Source organism: Aythya marila (genome assembly GCF_965140915.1).
Source record: "Aythya marila genome assembly, chromosome: 4".
NCBI lineage: Eukaryota > Metazoa > Chordata > Aves > Anseriformes > Anatidae > Aythya > Aythya marila.
In genome coordinates, this window is record NC_139045.1 from 14,886,995 (window position 1) to 14,913,006 (window position 26,012).

The 26,012-nt window shown below is 43.2% G+C and overlaps 1 protein-coding gene across 3 annotated transcripts in view; it reads right to left on the reverse strand.

The window, feature by feature from the left end:
* Window positions 1-2,039: 2,039 nt before the first annotated feature.
* The window catches only part of LOC309877444 (transmembrane protease serine 11E-like), a 44,664-nt gene continuing 20,691 nt past the window's right edge, over window positions 2,040-26,012 (reverse strand). Inside the window, exons 3-16 of one of the 3 annotated variants that reach the window (XM_082758762.1) lie at window positions 25,810-25,940; window positions 24,494-24,611; window positions 24,050-24,118; window positions 23,313-23,429; window positions 20,601-20,712; window positions 13,127-13,250; window positions 11,949-12,064; window positions 10,121-10,188; window positions 8,419-8,582; window positions 7,401-7,439; window positions 4,900-5,080; window positions 4,406-4,671; window positions 3,451-3,593; window positions 2,040-3,051 (exon numbers count right to left, since the gene is read on the reverse strand). In XM_082758762.1, the coding sequence (XP_082614888.1) occupies window positions 2,890-3,051; window positions 3,451-3,593; window positions 4,406-4,671; window positions 4,900-5,080; window positions 7,401-7,439; window positions 8,419-8,582; window positions 10,121-10,188; window positions 11,949-12,064; window positions 13,127-13,250; window positions 20,601-20,693 (1,356 nt within the window). In that variant the 5' untranslated portion in view covers window positions 20,694-20,712; window positions 23,313-23,429; window positions 24,050-24,118; window positions 24,494-24,611; window positions 25,810-25,940 and the 3' untranslated portion in view covers window positions 2,040-2,889. Of the gene's footprint in view, window positions 3,052-3,450; window positions 3,594-4,405; window positions 4,672-4,899; window positions 5,081-7,400; window positions 7,440-8,418; window positions 8,583-10,120; window positions 10,189-11,948; window positions 12,065-13,126; window positions 13,251-20,600; window positions 20,713-23,312; window positions 23,430-24,049; window positions 24,342-24,493; window positions 24,612-25,809; window positions 25,941-26,012 lie in introns of those variants that run through there. The other 2 variants (XM_082758761.1, XM_082758763.1) reach the window with 2 other exon arrangements.

A 26,012-nucleotide genomic window follows, 5' to 3' on the forward strand; every position in this document is an offset into this window, starting at 1 on the left:
AACACGGTTGAGAGCAGGCAAAGCTTGCAGCTTTAGAAACAGGTGAGCCCAGCTTAGAAAAAATACAAGTCTGCTAGGCCACCTAAACCAAACACTATTTTTGCTGCATACATTGCTTCAGGTTTCCACAATTTCTCTCAAGAAAAGCTAGACGATGCTGACGAGGGCGTAGTTTTGCCATAAGAAAGAGATTCAGATCCATAAGGCCCATCTGCACCAGTATGCCTGTGGATGGAGTGTTGTTTGAAGCGATCTCATTGACAGTCCTCATTTATACTGCTTTGCATCACCAAGAGGCCTCAGAGCATGGAAACTATATTGCTTCTAAGAGAAACAAGGCCAGAAGGCTTGTTCCTGCTGCGATCATGAAAAACACACAGTGTGTCTGGTCCTCTGAAGTCCCACTCCTCCTGGCTGCACTGCACTGGCACTTGGCAGTAAGGTCAGCCATGCACTAGATCCCTCCAGATGGATGCTCAGAATTGGAAGCTCCTTCAGCAAAAAATGAGCTCACTTTTTCAGCTTTATGTGCACTACTTTGGAGAATTACATTTACAGCAGCCCTTTGCACAGATCAAAATGCTGAAGGGTTTCTGATTTTGTACCCAAAACAAGTGCAACTAGAAAGTTCACACACACAGAAGAAATCCTTTGGACATCTACTTACCTGTTTCTGGAAAACAGTGAAATATCTGGGATTTGCAGACCTGAAAATGTTATGTTCCTGAACTACAATGAAATTTGGCAGGATAAGGAAAAAAAAAAAGTGCCCTTTGAAAACCCAAGCCTGAAGTGTTTTGGGAATTAGAAACTCATGGCATCTTTTAATAATGTTTCTTTTTTAAGAAGACTTGAATTTTACTTACTGTCCCACTCAGACAATTGTTACCAGGAAAAAAAAACAAACACAAATGTTATACACTTGCCATGCATTGTTTTTAAGCTTCCTTTGCAGGTAACATATTTCAAATCCATGTTCTGTTTATGGGTTTAAAGTGATATTTGTCAGGCTCAGATCTATGGAATCTGCTTGAAACTTTTTATTCCCTACCTAAAACTTAAACCGCTAAGGTTTTGTTTCTGGAGCTCCCACTATTCCACAAGAAAAGTTCCCTGCGAGCACATTTTAAACACCAGGTCTTCATGATGTTCACAGAAGTAGAATCATCCACACAACCCATAGCTCCAGTGAAGATCCAGTAAAGCATGGTTCGCTGTGCTTGCAGGTACCTAAATCATAGGTTGTACAATAAAAATACTTCTGTTAACTTGATGCTCTGTTGGGTAGGGTTTGCAGCAAGCTGCATTACCCCTGAATTACGACTGATGATATTAACTGACTTGTACTCAGTTTGGACAACACTTTCATCCTGAGATTATAATCAGTCTTTCCCCAAATCGTCTAAATGTGAGGATGCTGAAAGCCTCCTGCTTTGCTCATCTTTTCTAGCCTAGCATAAAATTCCTGCCTGTTTGCCACAGCTCCGGGTCTCAGCAGTGTGGCTGGTATTTCCTTTGACAAGTTCTTTCTCTTCTGACCACCAAAGAAAAAGAGAGCAAGTGAGTGGCTCATATATCTAACAATTAAGACCACACCATTCAGTGTTGTCAGAATGAGCAACCACACGGTGTTGGAAAGAGTCTGCAAACATGTTAAGGAAAGCATCCTCAGCAGCATGCTCCACTGCTGGGGTGTACGAGTTTGAGGAACATGGCCTCCTGAAAACAAAGGCAAAGAAAGTAGAAAGTTTGTGAGATCAGATGAGCTAGCTATGGACTAGCAAGAAGACACAGGCACCTCTTAACTCCTGACAGGAGAAGGATCTTTACGTGGATTTCTGGATCAGTCTGAAGTTCTCGTTTCTGAAGCAGACATGCATTTCCACCGTGACAATGATGTGCTTTTTTTCACCCCCCAGAATGCAGCTGAAGATATACAGGTTAACTTAAAAAGACCTGAGAGCACCATTTGTGAGAACAAGCAGTTTTTGGAGATTGTTTTCAGCAATGGTCATACCAAGATTGTTACAAAGCTCCATCCTGCACAAAAAGCCAAGGACTTTTATTAAAAACCATACAATCCGGAAAGTTTTAAAATGGAAATTCATTCAGCCCAATATTCTGATATGACAACAGAATGGCATGAATACAAAGTGGTTTTCAGTCTCAAATCCAGCAATCACTCGTGGCAAATGCTGTGGTAGGTACAGTACACACAAAGCGTGAAGTGGACACACTTGTTCAGCGAACGTGGACAGAAGTTGATGTCTCTCAGCAATCACTTCTTCAGGATAACACAGCAAAGAAAACTTCTCAGTTCACCCAGGTAGCTGACATGATACTAGGAACTGCAATGTCTCTAAGCCATCTTCTGTTCATTATTACAGTATGCTTCCTGGAGCATTGCAAGAAAAGAGCTCAAGGAGTATTCAGAAGCACAGCAGCCTTGGAGTCAGGCTCAGTTAGAGCTGGTCTACAGATAGGAGGGGCTTTGGGAACATGCAGCAAACAGATGGGCAATATTTTTGTTATGACTTCTCTTGGATGCTGATAAATAATTGTTTAGGCTCAGATGCTTTGCCTGGTTACAAAAGTAGTGGCCAAGACATTTGGCCACAGAGAAGAGGGTCAGCATGTTGCGCATAAACCAAAGCCTTTGCCCCTTTGACAGAATACTTTGCGAACAAACAGCTCTGTCACACGAATTGAGTCCGTTCCTTTCTGGAGGTAGGCCAAACCAATTTCAAGTCCTAGACTACTCTGAGCTTGCTGGCACTTGATACATCACCACAAGCCAAGCCAGCAGCTGTTTAGAGGGTAACCACAGAGCAGAATGTGTCAGAGGAACAGCCTTACACACAGCCCACAAAACTTAAGCCACTGCAGGTTTCAGATGCCCGTTTGGGAAGCGATCCAGTCTCGATAATAAGTCACTCGTGTGTATACTCCTGGTTTATTTGGCTTGCCACAGTCATCTCCCCAGCTCACTATTCCCACGAGATACCAGATTCCTCTGGAGTTGGCATGCACCAGTGGCCCACCAGAGTCACCCTATGGAGAAAAACATCAGTAGGCAGGAACATAAAGAAAACAGTGTTCGCTAATGAAGTGAGCACCACATTTGTCAGTTGTAACAGAACAATGTTTGTCTCCAGACCACAGCTATGTTTAACCTCTGCATGACTTCCTGAGAAGATGGAAGCTGACAGCCAGTATCTAATAGTCTCTTCTATTCTACACCCTCACATCTTCATTTATATATAAAAACTAAACACGTAAGTGCAGACCGCAGCCCAGGAGCAATGAAGTTCCTAGTTTACAACTGTAAAGATCTTGAACCCCATAAACAAAAAACATACTTTGGAGGATCTTGATTATTTCTTATTTCTAGGAAACATCACTTCCCACCCCATGTCCTTCCCTTTTACTATTACTTAAGACCAGACTTACCTGGCAAGCATCCACCTGTCCCTCTAAGTATCCAGCACACAACATTCCAGGTGTTACTGTTCCACCATACACCTCCCTCCTATTACAAATCCTAGTGCTTATGATTTTCACTTCTGCTTGTCGAAGTTGATTAACACTATAGCCTAGAAGGAAAAGTGGTATTAGGATTTGCAGACAGTGTATGCAACGTAAACCACACACAAGGATTAGGAGTAGTCACATTTTTCTATAGCTTTCCTGACATTGCAGGCAGCAAAGGGAGCTACTCAGACAATGTCTAAAGAAGAAAGTTATTATTTATCCTGAAGTCCTTTACTCGCTCATCCCAAATATGACCCTTCTCCATCCAGATGCTGTTTCACATAACAGGAAAAGTGATTTTTGTACACGTTTCAGCATTCAATTCAACTGTTGGCTACAAGGTGTGTCCTTGATGCCCATAGAAAGACTCGTTTGGTTAACTGCAATGCAACTCCGGGCAATCACCCCAAGAATCTACCATAAAACACAGCTTATAGCTCAATCGCTCAGAAGGTTATTCAAGTTATTTGATGAACTGAAGCCTGAATTAGCACCAAAGAGAGATCTATCACAAAGTTTCATCAACTAGTATGACAGACAAAGCTGAATGGTAAAAATTCATGTCAGAGCTAAACCCAGAACACTAGGCAAGTAAGAATGAAAAACTGAGCACCTTCAGCCATCACAATACATGCAGTGACAAAAAAAAAAGCTGCTCTTTTTCCTATAAGGCTAACCTGCTGCTTTTTTCCATATTCCAGGCCACCACTCAAAAGCAACAACAAAAAAGCAAGCCAAGTCCACCAGTGCATTGTTAGCAAATTCACTTCTTAAACACAAAATCTCAGAAATCCAAAACAAACAAAAACCATAAAACTAACATCAGCCTTGTAAGACACACATGTGACAGCATGAGAAGAAAACAGACACTCACCATCGTTCTCCAAAGCTCCCCAGCCTGTGACAAAACAAGAAGCATTATCCCGGAATACATGAGATGCTTCAGGAAGACAGACACTGTGTACATCACTTGTGAACTCAATAGGGGAGGCAAGTTCCACAACAGCCACATCATACTCGTGATCGAGGAGAAATTCGCTATATTTTTCATGAACGATAATTCTTCGGACGTATTTTTTCTGTTTCGGAGGTCTCAGCAGAATTCCAAAGCTGGCTGTCCACCTCCGAGGCTCTTTTGCTCTGAAAGACATTTGAGACGAGGTCACAGCCATACAGAAGATCCTAACAAGAACACAGCTTTCCATTTCACCAAGATGTAATGTGGTCAGCTTTGTCCAAGGAACAGAGAAGAGACAGATATCTTTCAGCAGGTATAGACCTTAGTGGGCCTTGAAGGACCAGAGAAGACCTGTCCGAGCACCCAGAAGTTATAGGGCCTATAGGATCAGAAAGGTGCTGATGACTTACCCTCTAAAGCAGTGGGCCGCAGTCACAAGCCATGTATTACTGATCACCGATGCACCACAGCGATGGGTCCCATCGAGCTGAATACTAGCCTGCCATGGCCATTCCCCATCCTGTGCACGCTGCCCGCCGATTATTCTTTCCACTCCTGTGAAGGAGAATGTCTCCCTTCGAATTCCACAGACTGCCAGGAAAAAAAAAAAAAAGAAAAAAAAAAAAAAAGGAAAAAAAAAGGCAGCTCTGGTTTAGCTGATTGAGGGAAAACAGGGTCTTGCTTTGGGCAGGCCCACGTGGCTGCTGACACAGGCACAAGAGGGAAGCGATGTCAAGAGAAAACCCTCACCTAAAGCAGTGCCTTCAATAGCAGGGAAGCCAGGTTTTGTGGTCACAAGCATCTCGGGATAGGTATGGGGTTAAGTGAAAGTTGGTAGAAAAACTACCACTTTTTCATTAAACCAGTTGCCAGACACAACGCCATGTGAACTTCCACGAAGGCTGTGTATCAGAGAGACTATTTTCTCCAGCTGTAACTGTTTGCCTAACTAAAAAATATTGCCTTTCTGTGAAACTCACTTTGTTTTGTATTTGTCTAGAGTTGTACAGAGGGATATGCTTGCTGGTGTGTATGTGTATACAGGCTCACACCCACCCACTTTATTAGGCACAAAGACACACACATGCACTGGTTGGTAATTAACCATTAGCTTTTATAACAATGACATCTGAGTTTCATCTAAAGAGGCTATCCCTCTCTTGCTACTGTACATTAAAGAACATCAAAAACACTTAAAAACTGAGTGCAAAAACACTGCTGAATCCCTATATAAACAACTGCCAGACCAGGACAGCTTTAAGCTTCAATACACACAGCAACACCAAAATATGCAGCAGACAGACACTACGCATCACTTGTGAACTCAAACGCTGCAGGGCAATCTTTCATTATTTGTAAAGCCCCACCTGCATAGCAAAGGAAATAACAACACAATCAGTACAGCTTTAAGTGTCACAGAATTGCTAGAGAAGTTCAGCAACAAAAAAAAAACAACCACCCATAAACCAAGGAAATAAGAAAAGGATTTTGTCAGGTCACCTGCAGGTCAGCTTTGACAACAACAGCAAAAAAATAAATAAATAGTGTCTTCTTCCTCCAACAGTTTACTTACAGCCACTGTGCCAACAGCACAGTCATATATCAGCCAAAAAAAAGTCAAAACCAAACAAGTTAATTCTCAGGGACCATTTAAACATGGAACATCCATGTGCAACACACGCAATGCCCGTGACCATGCTAGGCAGGGATGCTGGAGGTCTCTAGTGCTCAGGACAGCACAAAGATGCAGTCAGAGACCCTTTGTACAGGGTTCATCTGAGAAGGTACTGATCCTGTTTCCACGCTTCCAGAGGAGTTCTATCACCTTACCTGAGAGCACGGAACAGGAGAGGGACTCAGAACCTTCCCTTCTTCAGGGCTGTGTCACTGCCTTGCTCTTGCTGTGGACAGCTCTCCTCCCTCTCCCATCCTCTGGTCTTTCCCTGAAGGCTGCAAGCTTTTAGCTCCCAAACCTTAAGAACATCTATTGCCAAACTTTCACAGGGAGGAGAGGGCCAGATGGAGGACGTATTGGAAGGAGTGAGGACATGCAGCTGCTAGACATGGTGGCAGCTCACCAGATCACTCATTTCCACAGATAGCTCACTTCCAGCCTTGTGTTTGGCACTGCTCCAGCACCACCTCCGACTCCTGCAAGGCCATGGACATGACCTCTGTGCAGGGTACAAGACAACAACCCTTCTCTTACAGACAAACACTGTTAGACGAGGAAAGCGGCAAGAGAAGAAAGGAAAGATGAATTCATGAGCAGTCTAAGAGCTATTCGTCTTTGCCAGCAGGATGCTATTAGCTGCTTTAGTCTGTAAGGTCAATGGCTACCAGCTCAGGGCAGACAGGAATGTACACACATGTGCAATGAAGCAAAGGACTGAACAGGGGCTCTGCAGGCAGCAGGTTGTCTTCTAGAGGAAAGCATCTGGCATGATCACTTTCAGAAACTGCTTAAAAGCTAGGGATTTCTTTAAGACTCCATGTATGGTATGCTTGGAAGATGCAACCTGGACAACACTGTAAGGCTGTGTTTTTCCTGTCTTGCTTGTTTTAGCAAGTGGATGTCTCCCATCCAGTTCTCAGCTCACAGCAATTCTCAGCTCACAGCAACTGCAGTCCTCATGCAAAACTCACTGACAGCAACTCGTCTACTTCACATAGTCAACACTAATGCAAGTGCTTCCCATCACCACCAAGTTGGAATGTCTAACTCTGCAAATACTGTAGAACCAGCAAGACTCAAGTCTTGCCTGGCTCGTGAATTATCTACTATTATCAACTACTCTAACAGCTTTAAGAAGTTATTTTTCAGCTTGTATCTCAGGTATAAAAAGCATATAAACACTGAATATATAAGCACCGTGTCCCTTGATAATTTCTGTAAAGCATTTGTACTTACAGTTGTTTAAAAGGGTATCTCCCTTGTCCTCATTCAACTCTGAAATGAAAAACAAACAATATAGTGAGCATGCCTCATATTGCTATGTGATCCAGGACCTAACTGCCTCCTCTCTGTACCTAGTAAACACATGGAATGGTTTGCCTCGCTGCTTGTAGTGACACTATGGCAAAATAACTAATTTGCTCTGTTGGAGAGGTTCAGTTAAGCTTACAATCCTCACTGAAAGCACAAGGCCAAAGGATGAATCTTTTGTGCCTTAGCTCAAAGCTTAAAAAAGCAGCAGATAGACGACTAAATAGGTCCAGGTAACATCTACATGTGCTGGGGGCTATGCATGATACATAAACCTATATGTGTAGGTTCACATTCAGTAAGGCAAGGTGGTCACAAATTCCCAGTGCTGAGATTGGCTGTAACATTACTGATTCTTCCCTACAAAAACTCCCTCTGCCAGGTTCTGGTAGCAACCAATGACAGAATCATGGGAGAGGACTACTGACTGCCCAGGGAACCATAGGGTTTGGTTATGAACATTTGCTACAGCAACCTGTGGAATAAGCAAAGGAAATGGCAGATGATGGAGAAGAGAACCATCTCAGATTTTTATTTAAGAGCTTGAGGACTCCACATTTAAGTACCTTGTGATACAGGTTCCTCACCAATTCACTGTGCATCTTAGCAGAGTAAACCCAGAGTGAACCCAGATCGAAAAGTTGGGCCTCTTTTTTGATGGATTAGGTTGGCCAATCACATTCAGAGCTAAGTCACACACCCAACTTCTGATGCACAGAGCAGAACTCACTCATTAAAACAGGTGTCAGTCTGCTTTAGCTCTCTTCAAGCTACTACTACTTTCAAGTTCCTGGGCTGTCAGCCACTAAAACAATTTTGAGAAGGGAAAAGAAGAAAACAGCAATTGCATGTATTTGTGTAGTAAAGTGAAGCTCATTACACTGAAAACAGTGAAGTATGAGGAACAAATTCCAAGCTAAAAACACAAACCTAAGGCACTTGCCTGTGAGAGTTATAGTAGACTGGTCAACATTCAATGACGTTGAGCTTGTTTTCAGCCTTCTGCGTAACACAGTGTTGACACGACTCCAGCTTGTTGCTGTACTATCAGCTGAGGCAAATTTAAATACCAGAGCAACAGATACAAGCACTCCGCCAGGATCCGGGCTGCAAACCAACATAAACAAAGTGGTGTCATTCTCTTTGCGCACTAAGCCTCTTAGTTCTGCTTGCACTGTCTGCCTTCCTTATACAAGAACAGGTCTGGTCTGCACAGATGTGTGGAACGAATAGCATAGCTGTGCACAAGCAAAGGAAGATGACGACATACGTCAGCAGACAGCAAAAGGCCTGGTTCACGCTGTAACAACAATCAGAGGGAATCTTCTGCAAGGAGAGGAAGGAATACTCCCCTTAGTCTCTACGCAGCTCCATCAACAGAACATAGCAGTAGAAACAACACAAGAGTTAAAACCATTCAACAGATACCAAACAAGCCATTCCTAACATCCATTTATAAGACCTAGCTTAGATCCACAGAAATTTAAAAGGTCTTCTGGCATTTCTTTCCATATAAGTCACTTGTCCATTTATGGGTGAGTTAGCATCCTTGGATCGAGAGACAAAAATCTCAATAGTTTGTGTTATCAGAACAAGGTATGATCATTTATTATCAATACAAACTCTGAAGCACAATACTTTAGACTAACAGTCTAAAGGAAAAGCAACAGAAACCGAGAGGCAAAGAGAGCAGAGATGCAGCTAAGCTGAACCAGTGCACATTTACACAAAGAAGGTACTCTCTTGTGTACTCACACTAGTGAAACTTTAAAAGCAGAGCACTGTTTGGTCAGCCTAAAAGGTATTAAGGAATTGTTTAAGTCTAGCTCCCAAATCTTGTAATTTCTGTAGCTACACAGCATGGGAGGCTTGCAGAAGAAACCAGTAGCAGAGAAATTGTGAACAACCTATGAAAATAACCACCTAGCGATCCCCAAAGTGCCGTGGAAAAGGATATTTGCAGGAAGTGTGGCATTCTTTGCCATAAAGGGAAAGATATTCCACAGCAGATTTAGGCCTTATAGAAATTTAACTAATTGAAACCCAAATTGTGTGATGGAAGTGATGTATTGCTCTCAGTGATAAGAACCATAACTATTGCACAGAGAAAAAAGACTTAAAAGCTCCCACAGGATCTTCATATCTGTATGTCCCTTTTGCCTCCTTTCTTATCTCTCTATCCAGGCATCTCACAGTGGAATTTATTCCTTCAGTTCTTTTTTGAGAGGAGGGAGAACAGTCACTTCTTGCTGTACACCACGCAGAGGGGTAAACACCAGCCTAAACTTCCCCAAGAAGAATGATATGGAATAAAGAGCTGACTGGATCTCTTGAGCCCTTAACTAGCAGTGAAGGCTGGGATCACCTAAAAAGTCACTTACTGCATCACAGCCACAAACAACTGGTGTTCAGGTAATCAACTTGCCAAAGTGTAAGGCCAATTTTGTCGTCTTTGCTGACCTCTAAGCAGATTAAGCCCTCACCAGTGTTTTGAGCCCCGATGGAGAGCAACAAGCAGCCAAGACTTAGTCATCCAGCTGGCATAATCCAAGCAAAATCAACCAGGCACATTCCCTACTGTCATGGGGTAGGAAGAAAAGATCTTCATCACATTTCTGTTTGTTCCTGACCTTCACATTACTTACCTTAGACTGACAACATGGGACCTGATGTACCTTTGACTTAGAATGGACTTCTTAAATACTGTAGACATCTGTTAAAGGAAAATAATGTGTTAAAATAGACCCATGATATGTGCACGTTTCTCAAACTACGAGTCTCATGAGCCTCTGAAGCACAAAAAGTTGCTTTCAGATCCCCACCTCTACACCAAAGTTACTACTAAGTTTCCATCGGAGGTTGCAGAACCAAAAATAAACAACTGACTTGCCAAATTTTGCTGTCTCGCCAAATTTTGCCATCTCTTCTGCTCTCTGGGTGCCTTTTCAACTACAGGCTTGCTGGAACAGACAGCACGTGTGCTTACCATCTGTTTGCACACAGTCAACAAGGCATCTTTGCCACTACAGCAAGGTTTTAAAGCTTGCTGACAAGCTTGCAGTGGAGCGGAGAAGCACTTGTATAATTCCTCCTTCCTGAGTGCAGAGACAGCAACAAGGAATTTAACACTCCCTGTGGAATGCTAGAGTCCAGAAATGACTGGGGAGGATATAAAGATGACTGGAAGATGACTAGAAAGGTTGTAAAGAAGACTGAGCCATATTCTTTTCAGTGGTGTCCTGTGACAGGACAAGAAGCAATGGGGACAAGGCGATTGACTCTATGATTCTACAACCTAGAGTGAATCTGCCCTGAACAAAAACACTGAACAGCACCCCGAAAGGCATGCGGTCCCAACTTTCTGGTTTAAATAAGTTACCTGGACTTTTGCTATTTTCTCCACTTAAGGCTTCCTCACGGTGCTGTGCTTTGTGCATCTCTGAAGTAATTTTAGTCTCTCTTCTGTACCACCCTGTCTTCCTTCCTTGTTAAAGGCAATCAATGCCAAGCAACACAGTCCCCTTGCCAGTAGCATGTGTTGGACAAACAGCCTCTCACAGCTCTAGTTCATACCCTGTATGCCCTCCGGGACATTGAATCATGCTGAGGTTAAACTGTTCCTCTGCTAGACAGTCGAACTTTTTCGGTTACTGATTCCCACAGTACACCCCCTTATTTAATGGGAACAGACTGCAATTTTACTGCCCAGCTCTAGGCTTCAATAAGAAATAGCCCTGAAGCTGCTAGGGTACAGCAACCAGCACAGAACATCCTCTATCAGCCAGATGCTATCCCTGCACTGAATATGTCCACAACTATTTACAAACCCCACCTGATTTGGGGTGGGAGTGCACAGGGCCATTCACTGCCTTGTATCTGTTCAAGTCCTGTGCAACCGTGGGAAAACCAAGTTCCCAGCAGGAGTTAGGCATCTAATTCCTGATTATTTCCAAGAGAACTAAACACTTAACACTGTGATGATCTGAGCCTTGACCACATTGTACTATTTTTCCCATCCGCCCCAGGCAGCAAAAACACCAAACTACCTCTAAAGAGGTCTGGAGAGACAGATACCATAGAAAAAATTGCAAGGCATGCAGATACCATGATGCCGAGAGCAATATGCAGGACACAGGCTGATCTTTCAATAAAGTTTCCCAAGCAATCTACCCTTTTTCTCAAGTATTTAAAACTTAATGTCATTGCTGGTTTCTCTGTTGGCAATAGCAGGCAGGATAGTCTCAAATACCCTACTAAACACAGGTGAGTGGCAGAGTCAGGGAACAGACTCAACTTTTCCAGTATTTAATCTTGTTCCTCTCCTCATCCTCCTACTCTTTGTCCTGGGAATTGCCCAGTATAATCCAGCCACATAAGACGAGGCACAATCACCTCTGAGTCTAATTTCCAATCACACAAATGAAGGACTCTTCACCACAGGTCAGGCAGTAACAGAGAAACATCTTAGCTTACCATGTTTTCAATCTCTTGGCTCAGGTATCTGAATTCTTCTGTGGTTTGCCTTTCGTACCGAGTGTCATACTGGATGTTGGTGATAAGGAAAGCTGCATTGTAATATCTGTACTGATCTGCAGAGGGGAGAAAAAGGAAAAGTTGTTCATTTTCTTCAATACAATTCAAGCACAGCTCCACACAGAACATGGCACAAGTAAGACTTCCAGGCTTTGGCTGTGACCAAGCTCTGGGCAGCACTGTGAGGAAAGGGGGATCTGGGCCACTTTGTTGCTCCATGGACCAACTGGGGGCTCATTTCCACCCTGACAACTACACCAAGCAGCTTTAAATTACATCCATTAATAAACTTCTGAGGACCATCTTCTTCTAATCAGCCTAGATGCCCTCTGGCATGTCCCTGCCCCACAAAGGCAGGTGGCCCAGAGCTGTTTGCACCCATTCAGCATTTGGGTTAAGTTTAAAATCTGGCTCTCGAGGGAATGGCAGAGAAGGGCCCTATAATGCAGAGTTAACAAAAAGCTAACTGCAAAAACAAGCTGCAGCTCTGCCCCTACTCTTTCTGGTACCCTAACATAAACCAAGGCCTCACTGACTCTCAGTGAGCTGAGACAGCAACACAGCTAGCTCTGTCCCAGTAGCAATATACTTCAAAACCCCTCACATCAGTAGTTCAGAAACTGGGAATAGAGTGGCATCATTCAAGTACCACTGAAACCAGATCCGTGGTAACCAGGACTCCAAGAAAGCCCAAACCTCTGTCCTTTCTCCTTCTGGAATATCCTCAGCCAGAGATGCCAGATTCAGTTTCTGCAAAAATCCTGTTCAAGACGAAGCTTACTATGCATAACTTGAGTGCCTTAACGAGACACTTCTGGTTTACACTCAAGACCACAGTTATTGGTTAACTGTGGATACCAGGGGAGAGAGCAGGGCAAGGCAAACTGAAGTACAGACAAAATTTAAATCCTCACTTCAGGTAAGTAATATTTTAAGTATTCTTGGGGGGTTTCTAATCAATACAGGACTTTCACAGGCTCTAGTAAGTTCTCATGCAGATTCTATACCTGGGGTGAATTTCATACCTGAATCACCAGGCAGGACTACAGTAGCAAGTGAAACACAACAGATACCTCAAAAGTCTCCTTAAAACAACAACAACAATGGGATGCACTTACAATGGCACAAAAAATACGTAATCAAGCCAATGACAATGGCCAGACCAACTATTACTGACACAACGATGACTGCTATCTTCCATGGCTCCATACGCTTCACTGCTGTGTCCATCTGAGACAGGATCTGCGTTGGAGAAGAAAACACGGATAAATTCAACTCTGTTAGAAACACAGTAACACATCCTGAGCAAAACTGCGTCTGGTGCGGCTTAACTCAGCTCACTGACACAAAAACTCACAGAAAGAGGTAGGTTGGGAAGGCCTCCAAACCCTAGGGGTTTGGATCTGCTCAGACGAGGTTCCACTGGAGCAGGTTGCCCCAGGCTTTGTCAAGTGTTCACTGTCTCCAAGAACAGAGATCTCTCAGGGATCCTTGTGCAGTCTCTGACCACCCTCAGGGCAAAAGCTTTTTCTCCTTATATTTAGTCAGAATCTCCTGTGTTCCAGCTTGCCTCCACTACCTCACATGCACAGCTGAGAAAAGCCTCAAGTAGTGCAGGCATGGTCAGTAGAGACGATTTCCCATCAAGAAGTATTACACAGACCTCAAGTACAGCTGGCTGCCCACACAGGTATTTAAACTGGACTTGAATGTAACAGTTCATAACAGAGGAGGCACCTTCTGTACTCTAGGCTATCAGAGATGCTATAAAACACACCGCTTTGAGTTCTTTTTCATTGGTATGAGTAGTAACATTTACTGGTCTTCTACTGGCTGTGGGTTTCTTTGCAGGAAAAGCATGCATACATTGTAAGAACATCATGCCTTCTGCCAGACAGCCTGCCAGAGGGGAGAGAAATAGCTACTAACATGACGACACATGGCAAGAAGACCCAGTCTTGTTGGCACACCAAAAGCCAGCAGCAGACCCATGAGAGGGCTGGGAACCTAACTCACACATGGACAAATGCACAGTAAGCCTTTCCCTCCCATTTATTTTCTCTTGCACAGCATTAGGCAAGAGAACATTAGGAAAACTGCATTTTTGCGCATGTCCTCAGTAGCTTTGTTGTAGGATGATGCAAAGCTTTAAGTGCAATTATTTCAGATCCCTCGTAATTCTACAGGGCACTATGTAGTAACTGCTGTCATGCCACGCACCAGGCCTCTACATCACGGTTGGCTTTAGTACAAGGTGTCAGAAGAACATGTGGGATAATCCCTCAAAGGTGCCTGGAGTGACAAATGGCAGCAGCCAGCTCTGGGGTGGAGGCTCTCAGCTGACTAGTCACCATACTGCATTATGCCCATTAAACCATGTTTGCGTTTGCTGTTTGCCAGACATACTAAATGCTCTTCTCCCCCTTTCCAGGCCTTTGGCACAGTCGTTTGTGAACAACATTTGAGAAGACAGGAGCAGGAAGCAGCAGGCAGGCAGAGAGAGCAATGCTTTGCAGGTTTTCTGGCTGTGGGGTGGCAAGGAAGACAGCAGAGTGAATATGGATATGAGCAAGCAGAGTGGGATGATAGCAAAGGCTGTCGGTGGCCTCAGATGAGCTCAGGGGACAGACCAGCAGTGAAGGTAAAGCTGTGATGCACAAATCCATGACAGCAAAGATAGTGAAGCAGTGGGAGAGTGAGTGGGTTTATACACTCTGCCTCAAGGGTAAGAAAGTTGAGCAAAACTGTGAGGAAGAGATGGCAGGAAACATAAACTAGGAAAATGATGGGGGAAAAAAGGACAGAGGCACAGAAGAAGCAGCTGAGGGGGCTGCACACAGTGAGGGAGTGTTAAGTAAATGAGAGGGTAGTTGGAAGCAACTCACACACTTTGATCTCGTCACCCAAAAGCTTGGTTTATCTAGCGAGTGCTGGCAGGCATCCCAGTCCATTGCTTAAGAAGGGAGGCAGGAAAGTTTTTATGCTCTCTAACCGGTGGTGTTTTCTGCAAGGCTTTTCTGCAGGTCTAGCTGTCTCCCCACTAGACCATCTCAGTTCCCTGGTGGCAAAGCAGACTGTAGAGCAGATGGGAGCAGCCTGTCTAGGCGGGTCAAGATTATTTTCTTTGGGAACCACAAGTAGCAGTGGCATATAGTATTCAGTCACTAGGACTGAACTGGTTTCACCAAGACCTTGACTTCAGGCCACCTAGACCTTCACTGTATATGCCACCCCCTAACCCAAGGGTGTAACGGATGGAGAGATTCAGATGAAAATGAAATACCTCTGGGATTGCCCTGCCTCAGTTCAACACATTGCAGTTTCCCTGCAGTTTCATCCTCAGCTCACGGCTTGTGGTCTTTCAGACCCAGCAGGTGGGACTGCAGCTTACCTCACGGCCAGTGCCCTGGGTGGCAAGACTCTTGGCTGTTATGGTAATAATATGCCTCCTCCTCACCTAGTCGCCTCTTGTGCTTTCAAGATGCTGCTTTGGCATCCAGCCTTGCTCTCTGCACTGGTGAGCTTTTGCTCTCCAGTCCAAGCCCCTGCTGACAGGCTTGCCTGGTTCCTTGTGCTTCAGCTGTTCCCATCCCAGTGGGCTTCCACTCAAACAGCAATCAGCACAACCTCCTTCCGCTGCTCTTGGCATGGGGATCATGAAGCACAGCTTCAACAGCATATGGCTGACTCTGCAGAGACTGAGGCAGGAGTATTCTTATTTCTTAACCAATGTTTTTTTGACCTGTATGTAGATTTCCTCAAGATGGGGCCTTACGATTAAGATTCAAAAGCTTAAGAGTCACATTAGAGAAATGAATGTATCATTGCCCACAGGACTCGTGCTCTGACAGGCAGAGCACTACCTGGAATTTCAGTCTCTTTTTTTCATGCAAATATTGGATACACATCAAACCCTGCCAGCAGAGACCCCCTTCCCCAAAATTTCAGACCTGCCTGCTCCCTAGACATCACAGAGATTTGCAAAAGAGAAACTGCTACCTTAACTGCCACAGCGCTGGGAGAAATGAAAACATTGGAGATGAAAAATAAAAAGCTTTCTCCACTTCTGATACTGATTTCACTAAAAGAATTTAAGAAAACAGTTTTTAGGAAGCACTTCCTTATGTTTCTATACTTATACAGATCATTACTCTGTGTATGGGATATACAAAATGAAGTGTACCTCTTCAAACCCAAACCAGTTTCCTCTCTTTAGTAGGATGCTCTTGACCTCTACCTTGCACCTCTGTCTTGCTAAGGTGAGTACCAGGACAAGAAAAATCTCTTGTGCAGTGGAAGGGCCAAGTCTCACCACCTCCCACGGTGCACATTTGCCAATATACATCCTTCAGCTATGCTGCCTGAGTGCAGGACCTAGCTCAGCAGCCCCCATCTTTTCTGTCCACTTCAACAGCAGAGATGCTAGTCAGCAGCTGTGCAGAAGGGCTGGGGAAAAAAACAAAAAAAAAAAGAAAAAAGAAAAAAAAAAGAACAGATGGCCTTATTTGTCCCAAGAGTAGCTATCCATCACTCTTTGAAGAAAAGCCTGAGCGTAGGCAACACCAAGCATGTACTACTTGTATTGGAGCAATGTATATTTCCAGTAGTGCCCAGGAATTCTAGTCCTAGACTCCATGTTAGAGACTGTATGCACAAAACAAAAACACTCACAAGTAGGTCTGGCTTCAAGCCTGACTCTGCTGAGGCCAACTAGGATGTTTAAGATGACAGCTCTTGTTCAGGTTACGTCCAGTCTATTCAGTCAGTAATAATCACACAAGTTCCATCTCCAGCTAGCTGCTTCACTCCCCAAGCCTTTTTGCTGCCATGCCAGGAGGTGCAGGATCGTCATGCTTTACCAGAATAACCACCTGACAGGGATTCTTGAGCCTTGGACAGCCATCTCTGTAGTTAAATAGCTCAGTGGCAGGTGGATCCCCTTGTTCAGCAATCAGGTTTCTGTATGGTCTTCACGCTTCACTCACCAAGAAAACTCTGCTCCACCCAGCAACACTCCCTTGGCCAGAGAAACACCGATTCTTCTGTGGTGCTGATGAACGCAGAGGCAGAGATTATCTGATCACCTTAGCCTACAAATGAATCTTTTCCTTATACCACATGCTGATTATTGTTATTATTACTATTTTTTTTATATATATATTTTTTTTTACAGCCCAAACTACAGTAACCAACACTTCACTCTCAGGAGGGTTATCAGGGGAATTCAGGTAACACCAATATACTCATCTTCCAACAGAGCACCCACCCTTGTGAAAGGGTGAGGATGACCTTCGTTCCTCAAAAGTAAGCCTTAGGAAATCAAAAGTCACTCTCCACTCAGAAACCTTGAAGGCTGAGTCCTCCCTGCTCTGAAAACCACCTCCTCACAGTCTCTATCTGGCAGCTTCTGGTCTGCAGGAAATAAGCAAGAACTTTCAAACCCTAGACCTTTACATTCAGTACAAACCTGCTTATCTTGGCAAGACGTTGAATGAACATCAGACCTCTTCCAGCAATCAACATTCTCATTTAAAACATGCTTAATTCCCAGGGAGCCCAAGATGATCCAGTGAGTGTAGCATCTGGAATTCCTATCATGGTTCATTTTGAACTGGTAATGGGAACTATTAGTCTCAGTTTACACACCTCGGCTCCGTGCCAAAGAAAGCATTTCAATGACTAAAAAGTTATTCCATGCCAAAAAAAAGAATCTAAATAAACTATTTTGGAAGTAACTTAATTCAATATAAACATAGCTGTTTTACACACAAAGGTGTGTTTATGCACATATGTCAAGCCTTGATACAGGATATAAATAAGTGAAATGTAGCAAGAATTAAAGCTACATTAATAGTTATTGGCACATCAGAAAGAACTGTACTGAAATTTCAATGGAGCCAAGATTGTCTGGTCTTCCTTATGAAACCAAGCAGAGAACTGACTGCATTTCTGGTTGAATTTCTGACCAGCCCAAAATGAACCCCTTACATTCCAATTTGGAACATTTATCCAAAAGTAAAGGCAAGCACAATACACAGGTGATAAGCCGTCCCTTCTCTCTCACTCTGTACCAAACTCCTTAAAAGGTTACTACGCTCATTCCAGCTCTCAGGTTTGCCTGACAGAATTTGATTCACTATATTGAACTTTTCTCTCTCTTCTACTGCATGTTACCAAAAGCCTCAGTAACATTGATACCAGGAAACTGATCTTTGTTAAATGGAAAACGGCTGTTCAGACAGGGAAAGGGAGTGAAACTACCACCCGTGTTCTAGGAAAAGGTAAGCAGGGAAGCCCTTCCCTGTTTTGTTTTCGGAATCTGCCCTTGACTTTTTCTGACTTCTTAAGCTACGCCCTCATAGCACCCCTTACCTTTATCTGCTTTCAAATAGATCTGAACCATGGTGTGTTTTTAGTAGTATTTACTAGAAGCGTTTTGCCAAGTTCTGTGCAGAAGAAAACATGCAAACTCTTCAATTTTGCTATCTGATCTGCTGCTTTCTTCCTATAGTAACTTCAGTCCAACCACTGCTCAGTGCTACTGTAATATTCTCGGAAGACCCAGGGGTAGAACATGGCCTGCAAACACACTGATGAGGGGCTCTCCACGCTTAAAGTTGCTCCCATTTTTCCATTCTAGGATTCAGGCATAGCCCCACAATCACTCTTCATAGAAATGGGACCTTTCACAAGACAACTGAACAAACTAATCTGCTGGCCTGGTGAGTGCAATGTGAAACTATGTCCCTGAAGCGTTCTTCCTTGGCAGGGTGTTTGGGAATGGCAGTAATTGGAGCATGTCTACTTAACCCCAGGAGTCCAGTAGCAAAAGTACACGGCCACGCAAGCAAGACACGCCAATTCCATTCCCACCTCTGCTATGAGCAATCACACCAACCTCGTCCTTCTCCTCTGCTCTTGTGGCATACCCACAACACACACTTGTAAGAGGATGGGACAACATTCCCCTTCTACTCCAGGCACCGAAATAAAAGCAGCTAATGCTTGCTTACCAGTGTCACTCACTCAATGTTTGACATCTCCTAAAGCAGCTCTGATACAATGGTAGACTTCCAGATATTGAAGGGATCTGCTGAGGGAAACAATGTGTGTGTTCTTGTATGCGTCATGCTGAATCAGCCTGATCTCCCCACACCCTCAAACATCCCACAAAGACAGTAGGTGCTGCATGCCACCCCTCTGCAGTCAGATAAAGTATCACTAATGTATTTGCCACATACTAACTGAGCCCCTCCCCTTAACTATCCACAACTCTACCAAGGCCCTTGCTGCTTCCCAGCAGCACCCTTCAGCCAAGCAAAGACAACAGCTTCAAAGACTGCTCTGGTGATTTGCAGCAAGATTCAAGCACAGCATTCAGCCTTTGGGACAAATTACTGATAAGGTCTGAGTTAACAACGTCCAGAATGCGAGAATGCTGTTCATAAAGGCTCCCTCAATTATTTAATCACCTTTGCAATCAGCACAAAACACTTCTTGTTCCTTTCTTTCACCCATTCTGCATACACCTTTTTGGTGGTTGTCAGTTCTTTGCTGGCCTATTATACTAGTTCAATAACCTGTGGGATATAACTAGGGCTAACAACTGAAATAATCTTGATTAATAACACATTTTCCACAGTTGTTTGTCACAGAAAACATCTTGAAAAGACTCCCCGGTTCTGTAACAAGCTTTAGGAGAATTAGGAAAGCTACTTACAACATAAGAACTCAACAACTTACGTGAAGGTGAGAGAGGCCATTCTAGAGTAAGGGAGATGAAGCACCTGGCCACTAAACACATCCAGTTTAGAACAAGGCTCAACAGCTTCTACATCAACATCTACATTGATCACAAACTAGTACCTTATTCTGTCCGTTCATCAGTCCCAGAACATAGCAGCTCTCTCCTTTCCAGCCTTTGAAAAAGGCTTTGCCTGCCTGCTCTTCCTCCCTCATTAATATGTGGAAATCTACTCCAGAAGTGAGATACTAGACAAGCAATTATAATCTCCATGTTTTTTTTGTCTGTTTTTTCATTCCAAGGTAGGGTGGGTGAAATGGTTTGGTACCAGATTTGGTGTGTTTCCAAGCTGATTCTGCACAGATTAACGCTTCACTGGCAGCATACAAAGCCTACTAAAATAAACAGGAGCACAAGAAGATATTTTTATAACTTTATCCTGCTTATCATCTCATACCACGCTGCTAGTTCAGCAACCGTGACTGCAACACTAACTTCAGCAGCAAGAAAGGCAGATCAGAGTTAGAACACAGAGAGAGGACTCTCACCTGCCCCCTAAAACCTTCTGTGGCCACAGACCACCCTGGCTTTTCACCATACCACCTGGTTAGAGGAGCCAGGGAATTCTTGGAAAACAAACACATTTTGGGTGAAGAGAAAAGGGGAAGGATCAGAAGGATTACTGATGCGTAGAAGGCAGCTGAAATCAGATGTAAGCTCAGAGCTAGTGCCATTCATTCTCCGCCCCTGCCTCGGTCAAAGCCCCGAAATTGCCCTATAAATCTCCACATTATATAACCACGTTGCCCAAACTAATAAGTAGCAAGTCTGATGGCTGTGGCACTCACCTCTGGACACCAACGAGAGGTCAGCAGTACGTTCTTCTGTCTGGGAGATGCACCGTCCTGAACTACTAAACACACTGTGCAGCATCTCAGCATAGACTTGAGGCTTTATCACCTGAATTAGGAAAGAAAGGAGTCATAGGCAAGTCAGAACAAACAAGTCCAGCAAGTCTCAGTGACAGAGGCTTACCCACTAGCATGATTCCTCCCCTAAAACAATAACAGTACACTTCTTTCATCACACCTTTCATCCAGGAATCCCAAAGCCTTTTCAGAGCATTAACTACACACCCTGCAACACCCCAAATCAGAAGAGCCACGAAAATTTTGCAAGGACGCAGAGTTTATTTCCTTCTTTGGCAGAATTAAAAACAAATCAGAAATTATGGGCAGGACCAACACAGAAAATTTGCATATGCTAGAGAGACGGTGTTCAGTCCCTGGTTAGAGGCAGAGCTGACGTAAGTTGATGAAGGTTCAGCGGCATGTGCCTCAACTCCCTTGAACTTCCTTGAAAGGTGCCATTTGGCCAGATAAGAATTTGAGTGTAACTGTTACTACTGGGACAAGCTTGTGATTCTTCCTTAACTTCTTAGATGTTAATTTTGATTGTGACCACCTAGCCACAGATATGTCTGTCCTGGAAAAATTCTTCCAGGTCACAAACATTTATGATATAAATATTTTCAGGTTTTCTACATAAGCATTTCTAATTGTGCTAGTTATGGCATGTTAATTTGGAAGTCAATTATCACAAGCCCAAACTAACCTAATGTAGCATTTCTCAATGTTTTCTCAATCCTTTTTTCAATTTTTAGGTTCTCTCAGTTCCACTAAACATACTCAAAAATATATATATGTCCACAGAGCCTTATGCATAGATTTGTTGCTGAAGGCAAGTAAAGGGGACAGAACATCAGAACAAGAGAGGGGTGTGTGTGGCAGATAGCCTCTTTGCAATAAAGTTTCTAACATGTAGGGATTCTTTCCTGACACCTGAATATCCTTCACTTGACCCCTCCATAATTCAGGGATAACCAGCTGAGAAACATGCTGCTCCAAATACTTCTGTTGTGGCTGGAGCTCTTCCTTTCACCTTATACCAAGTCCACAGCCAGCTAACAGGAACACTGCCCTCCTGGGAACGGCAGCTTCTTTTGGCTGAAATATAGTCTAAAGATAAACCTCAGCTTCTCATAATTTTGATTCAGTCCGGGTCACAGGATAATTTGTTATGAAACACAGCAAATACAGTTACTAACAATGCATCATGTAATTACATCTCAATATTTTAACTGGAAGCTGCATTTCCATGCCATAAAAGTAGACTTCTGTTGAGCCAGTCTAGATGTGCAAGAGAAATGCAGACAGAAACTAGCTAGAAGGTGAAAATTTCTGAGGGTAAAATATCAAGTGTCCCATGATTACGTGACCCAGGTGTAGGTGGTGTGAATATGTATTCATTTCAGGCAGCCCACAATCCTCAGAGATGGAGCCCTTCCTGCTTACTATCATGACACAGATGGAAGAACACATGACACAGAGGCTTCATGACAGTCTCTGAACAGTCTGCAAGCAAAACAACCCATTGCTGCTCAAGTGGAAAGGTTAAGCTAAAGAGGCTTTCAGAGCACAAAAAAAGCTTTTCCAGGCCTAGTTTTATGTCCAAAAGGCACCAAACTGGTGAAGGATGTAATAATCCTGGCCAGAGGTCCTCCCTCTGCACAAGGTGACTGTGTGTGTTCTCGTACAGACAATACTTCCTTGCAGTAGGAACTCCAGCTGGAAGGAAGGAACAAGCAATAGCCACCAGTGAATCAGTTACCAGGTCCTTAACAGGTTTGGCTCATGACTGCAGAGAGTGTGTACTGATGTGCCTGCTGGTGCAGCCCTGAAACTTCAAGAGAAGCCTGGACAAGTTGGGAAATATTGGGCAGTTGGCAGGCATTGTGGTCTACATGGGTATTAAGTACAAGAAAGGGAAGGTGAGAGATTCTTGAGGCAGAATGCAGGATGCCAAAGAATAGGACCCCCATAACAGCTGGTGGGGAGGCAAAGTCTCAATGTATGGCTAAAGCAACGGAGGAAGGAAGAGAGGTGCAGATTCATCAGGGGCTGGGGAAGCCTCTGGAGTAGCAAAAGACGAGCAGGTAAGCAACATCTGCACTTCACAACAGGCAGATCATACAGGAATTTTAAATTGAGAAGTAGGAGAAAGCAGCCTGGTGCACAGGGGATGCATTGTTCTGAATCCTATGGTAGACACTGCATTCTTAAGAATACATCCGAAGCTGACAAAGATCAATAGTAAACAAAACAGAAGTTTAAAAAAAAAAGTCTGATGTGAACAGAATGCAGAGACAGAAAGCAAAAATAATGCTTCCTATGTTTCACAGAATTACCTGAAAAAGGATAAAGATGGCACAGACCCAGAATACTTCACCTTTAACAAGGACATGTACAAACAGACATAAAGGAAATGTGGTGGCAGGAAGATAATGGAAATGCCAGGGAACAATTATTAACAATTATTTCCAATTACTCTCAAGTAAAATGTGAAATCTTTACACTGTCAGTCAGATAATACCAGCTTTTTGCATGCTGTGAGCAATTGTTTCAGGAATAGACAGTCAGGAAATCCACAAGATGGGAAGCAATTCTTGATTCAGACCTGACTAGTACACACAATTGCTTTAAAATATTTCTGCTACCTACCTGAACAGTATCAGCAGCTGTTTCAACATTTCTAGGGATACCAAAGCCGGAAAATCAGCTACCGCCACACTCAATTTTGAAGACAGGGACCACATAGCTGCAGTAAAATCCACACACCTAAAGGAAGAACCTTAAAAGGATTATACATGTTTTCTGGAGACATAAAAACTATTTCAAGACATCAAGCCTCAGAACAAATGCATCCTGCTTATTAAATAAAAAAGCCTTCAGAAAGCCCAAAGGTGAACGTAAGGTTAAAAACAAACATTAGGAACAAATAAAGCCTTTTTCAGAAAAGCTGAGAAGCGTGAAGTATTATAAAATTAAGCGCATAAACTGCACACACACTGTTAGAGAGAGGCACACCAGAACCAACTAGATAATTTTTCTTAGAAATGAAGTATCAAAAGAGACAGGTTGGAAAAGCTAACAGCAAGAAACAACCAAGAACAGATAGCACTCAACCAGGGTGAAGGATGGAAAAATTAAGTGACTGATGATGGTATGCTGCCTCTCATCCAACGCTACTTTATTGTCAGAACACTAGGGGAAAACTTTTAAAAAAATAGTTGTAAAACAAGCATGGGGAACCCTTTATGGTGTAGCGTGATCTACAAAGTGACTAAATTAGCACAGGCAAGGAAGTAATAAAAGTAGCAAGTATTCCTATAAAATATGTTATATGGGGTAAAACCATCGTAGCTTTTGTAAATCAAAGTCCTGCCTTGAAAACCTACCTCAATTCCTGAGCAAGTCAACAGCTGGTCCATGAGGCAAGTCTGATTGATATTGTCTACTTGTATTTCCTACAGAAATTAAACAGGACGTTGTCTTACAAAGGCCTCTTAAAAAAGTTGAGCTCCCATGGGATACGAAGGCTTAAGATGGAAAAACAGTTAAAAGAGAGAAGAAAAATGATAATGATTTTTAGTGAAGCCAGTTCACAAACTCACAGGAATCTCTGCTATTCGTTATATTCATAAAAGGTATGCAAAAAAAAAAAAGAGATAATTAGCGAGGTGACAATCATCCCACAATAACTGCATACTCGTGGCAGTAGAAAGAAAAACTAACCACAATGAACTCCAAAAGCATCTCACAACATTGAAAGACTAATAAAACAGATGAGAATCTGATAAGTATAAAGTGACACATACAGAGAAAACAAGTCCTAGCCTTACCTACAAAATGACAGGTGTTGAGCTGGTTACGCTTTTCAGGAATAAGACGGAGGCAGAAACTCCTACGAGAATATCAACTCAGTAGCAATCAAAACCAGAGAAAAATGATAGAAATTATCTGCAAAGAGAACAGAGAAACAAAAAAGGGGGCACGCATATCACAATTAATCCACATTATGCCTGTATCCTAAATACTGCATCAAGTTCTGGTCCATTTCCTATCTCAAAGCAGATACAAAAGAACAGTAAAACATCCCAAAAGAGACAGAACAACTGTCCAAAGGAACCAAATAGCATCTGTGCATGGGATGTCTGAAGGCACCAGGATTCTGCAAGCTGAAAAAGGTGCACAGAGAGGCAACAGTTATCTAGAGAGTAAGGTGTGGAATTGTGAGAGTAAACAGGAAAAGACTGTTCACTGTTTCTTCTAAGGGGACTTCAAATAAGAACAGCAGGTTTAAAACGAGCACAAGGAGATACTCTGTCATATGATACACAGGTAAGGTATGGGTCTCCTTGCTGCAAGATATGTAAAATGTCAAATACTTTGCACATTTAAAAGGTTTAATCACTTTTCTGAAAGAAGAATCCCCATAAAGATCTTAAATATGACGATTATACCTCTGTGATCCACAGCTTTCCTGAGTCAAACCACTGCAGGTTTAGAAACCACTCTGAGGAAGCACCGTACTCTGACTGCTTTGTTCTCATCTTTCCTAGGTGTCCTCCATTGACTATTCCATGAGTCTCTGGTTCATTTACCTGCCAGGCATTCTTTCTTAATCATAAAGTATTGTTAATCCTCTGATGGAACAACAGGCAGTTGGGGATCAAAGCCTGTCCCCATCTGCCTCCTGAGCAAAACATGGTCTGACCTGCCTAGCTAGATCAGTAGCCACAGGAAGGATGTATTTGTGTCTTTGCTCTTAAGACAGTTAAGCAAGCATGGCAACCATCGCTTGAGAAGAACCACCACATTTCTCAGCATTCAAGAGTACATTCAGCTTGGGTTACAGGTCCAGCTTGTATTTTGCAGCAGCAAAATTCTTGGCTAAAGGTTACATTGATGACACACACTAGCACGCAAAGCCTCAAGAACTGAGTCCTTAAGCTCCAAAAAGGGCCCGTGACCACCCTGAGTAAGCTGAATGGTGTTCCTCTGATTTGAAAGAGCCTGAAGTGGTATCACAAAAGCAACTGCATCTTGTCTTGCATAGAGGCAAAAATCGACAGTGTCTTTTTTGCAAAAGCAGTTCAGATATGCACCGTGTCCACAAAGCCTGGCAAGTGAGACATGGCGTGCAACAGCCACTTACTTGAAGTCATGGCAGGAAACGTCATTTTCTTTTACATTTGGAGACAAAGGTGATGTCGCTTCATGAGTGTTCAACCAGCCAAGCATGGTCTTCACTTTTTCTCCTGTAAAGGCATCCAGTTTCCAAGACTCCTGCCAAGGAAACACAAACCACTTTATTCACAACAATCCCAAGTTAATGTTAAGATGGAAAACTCCTGATAA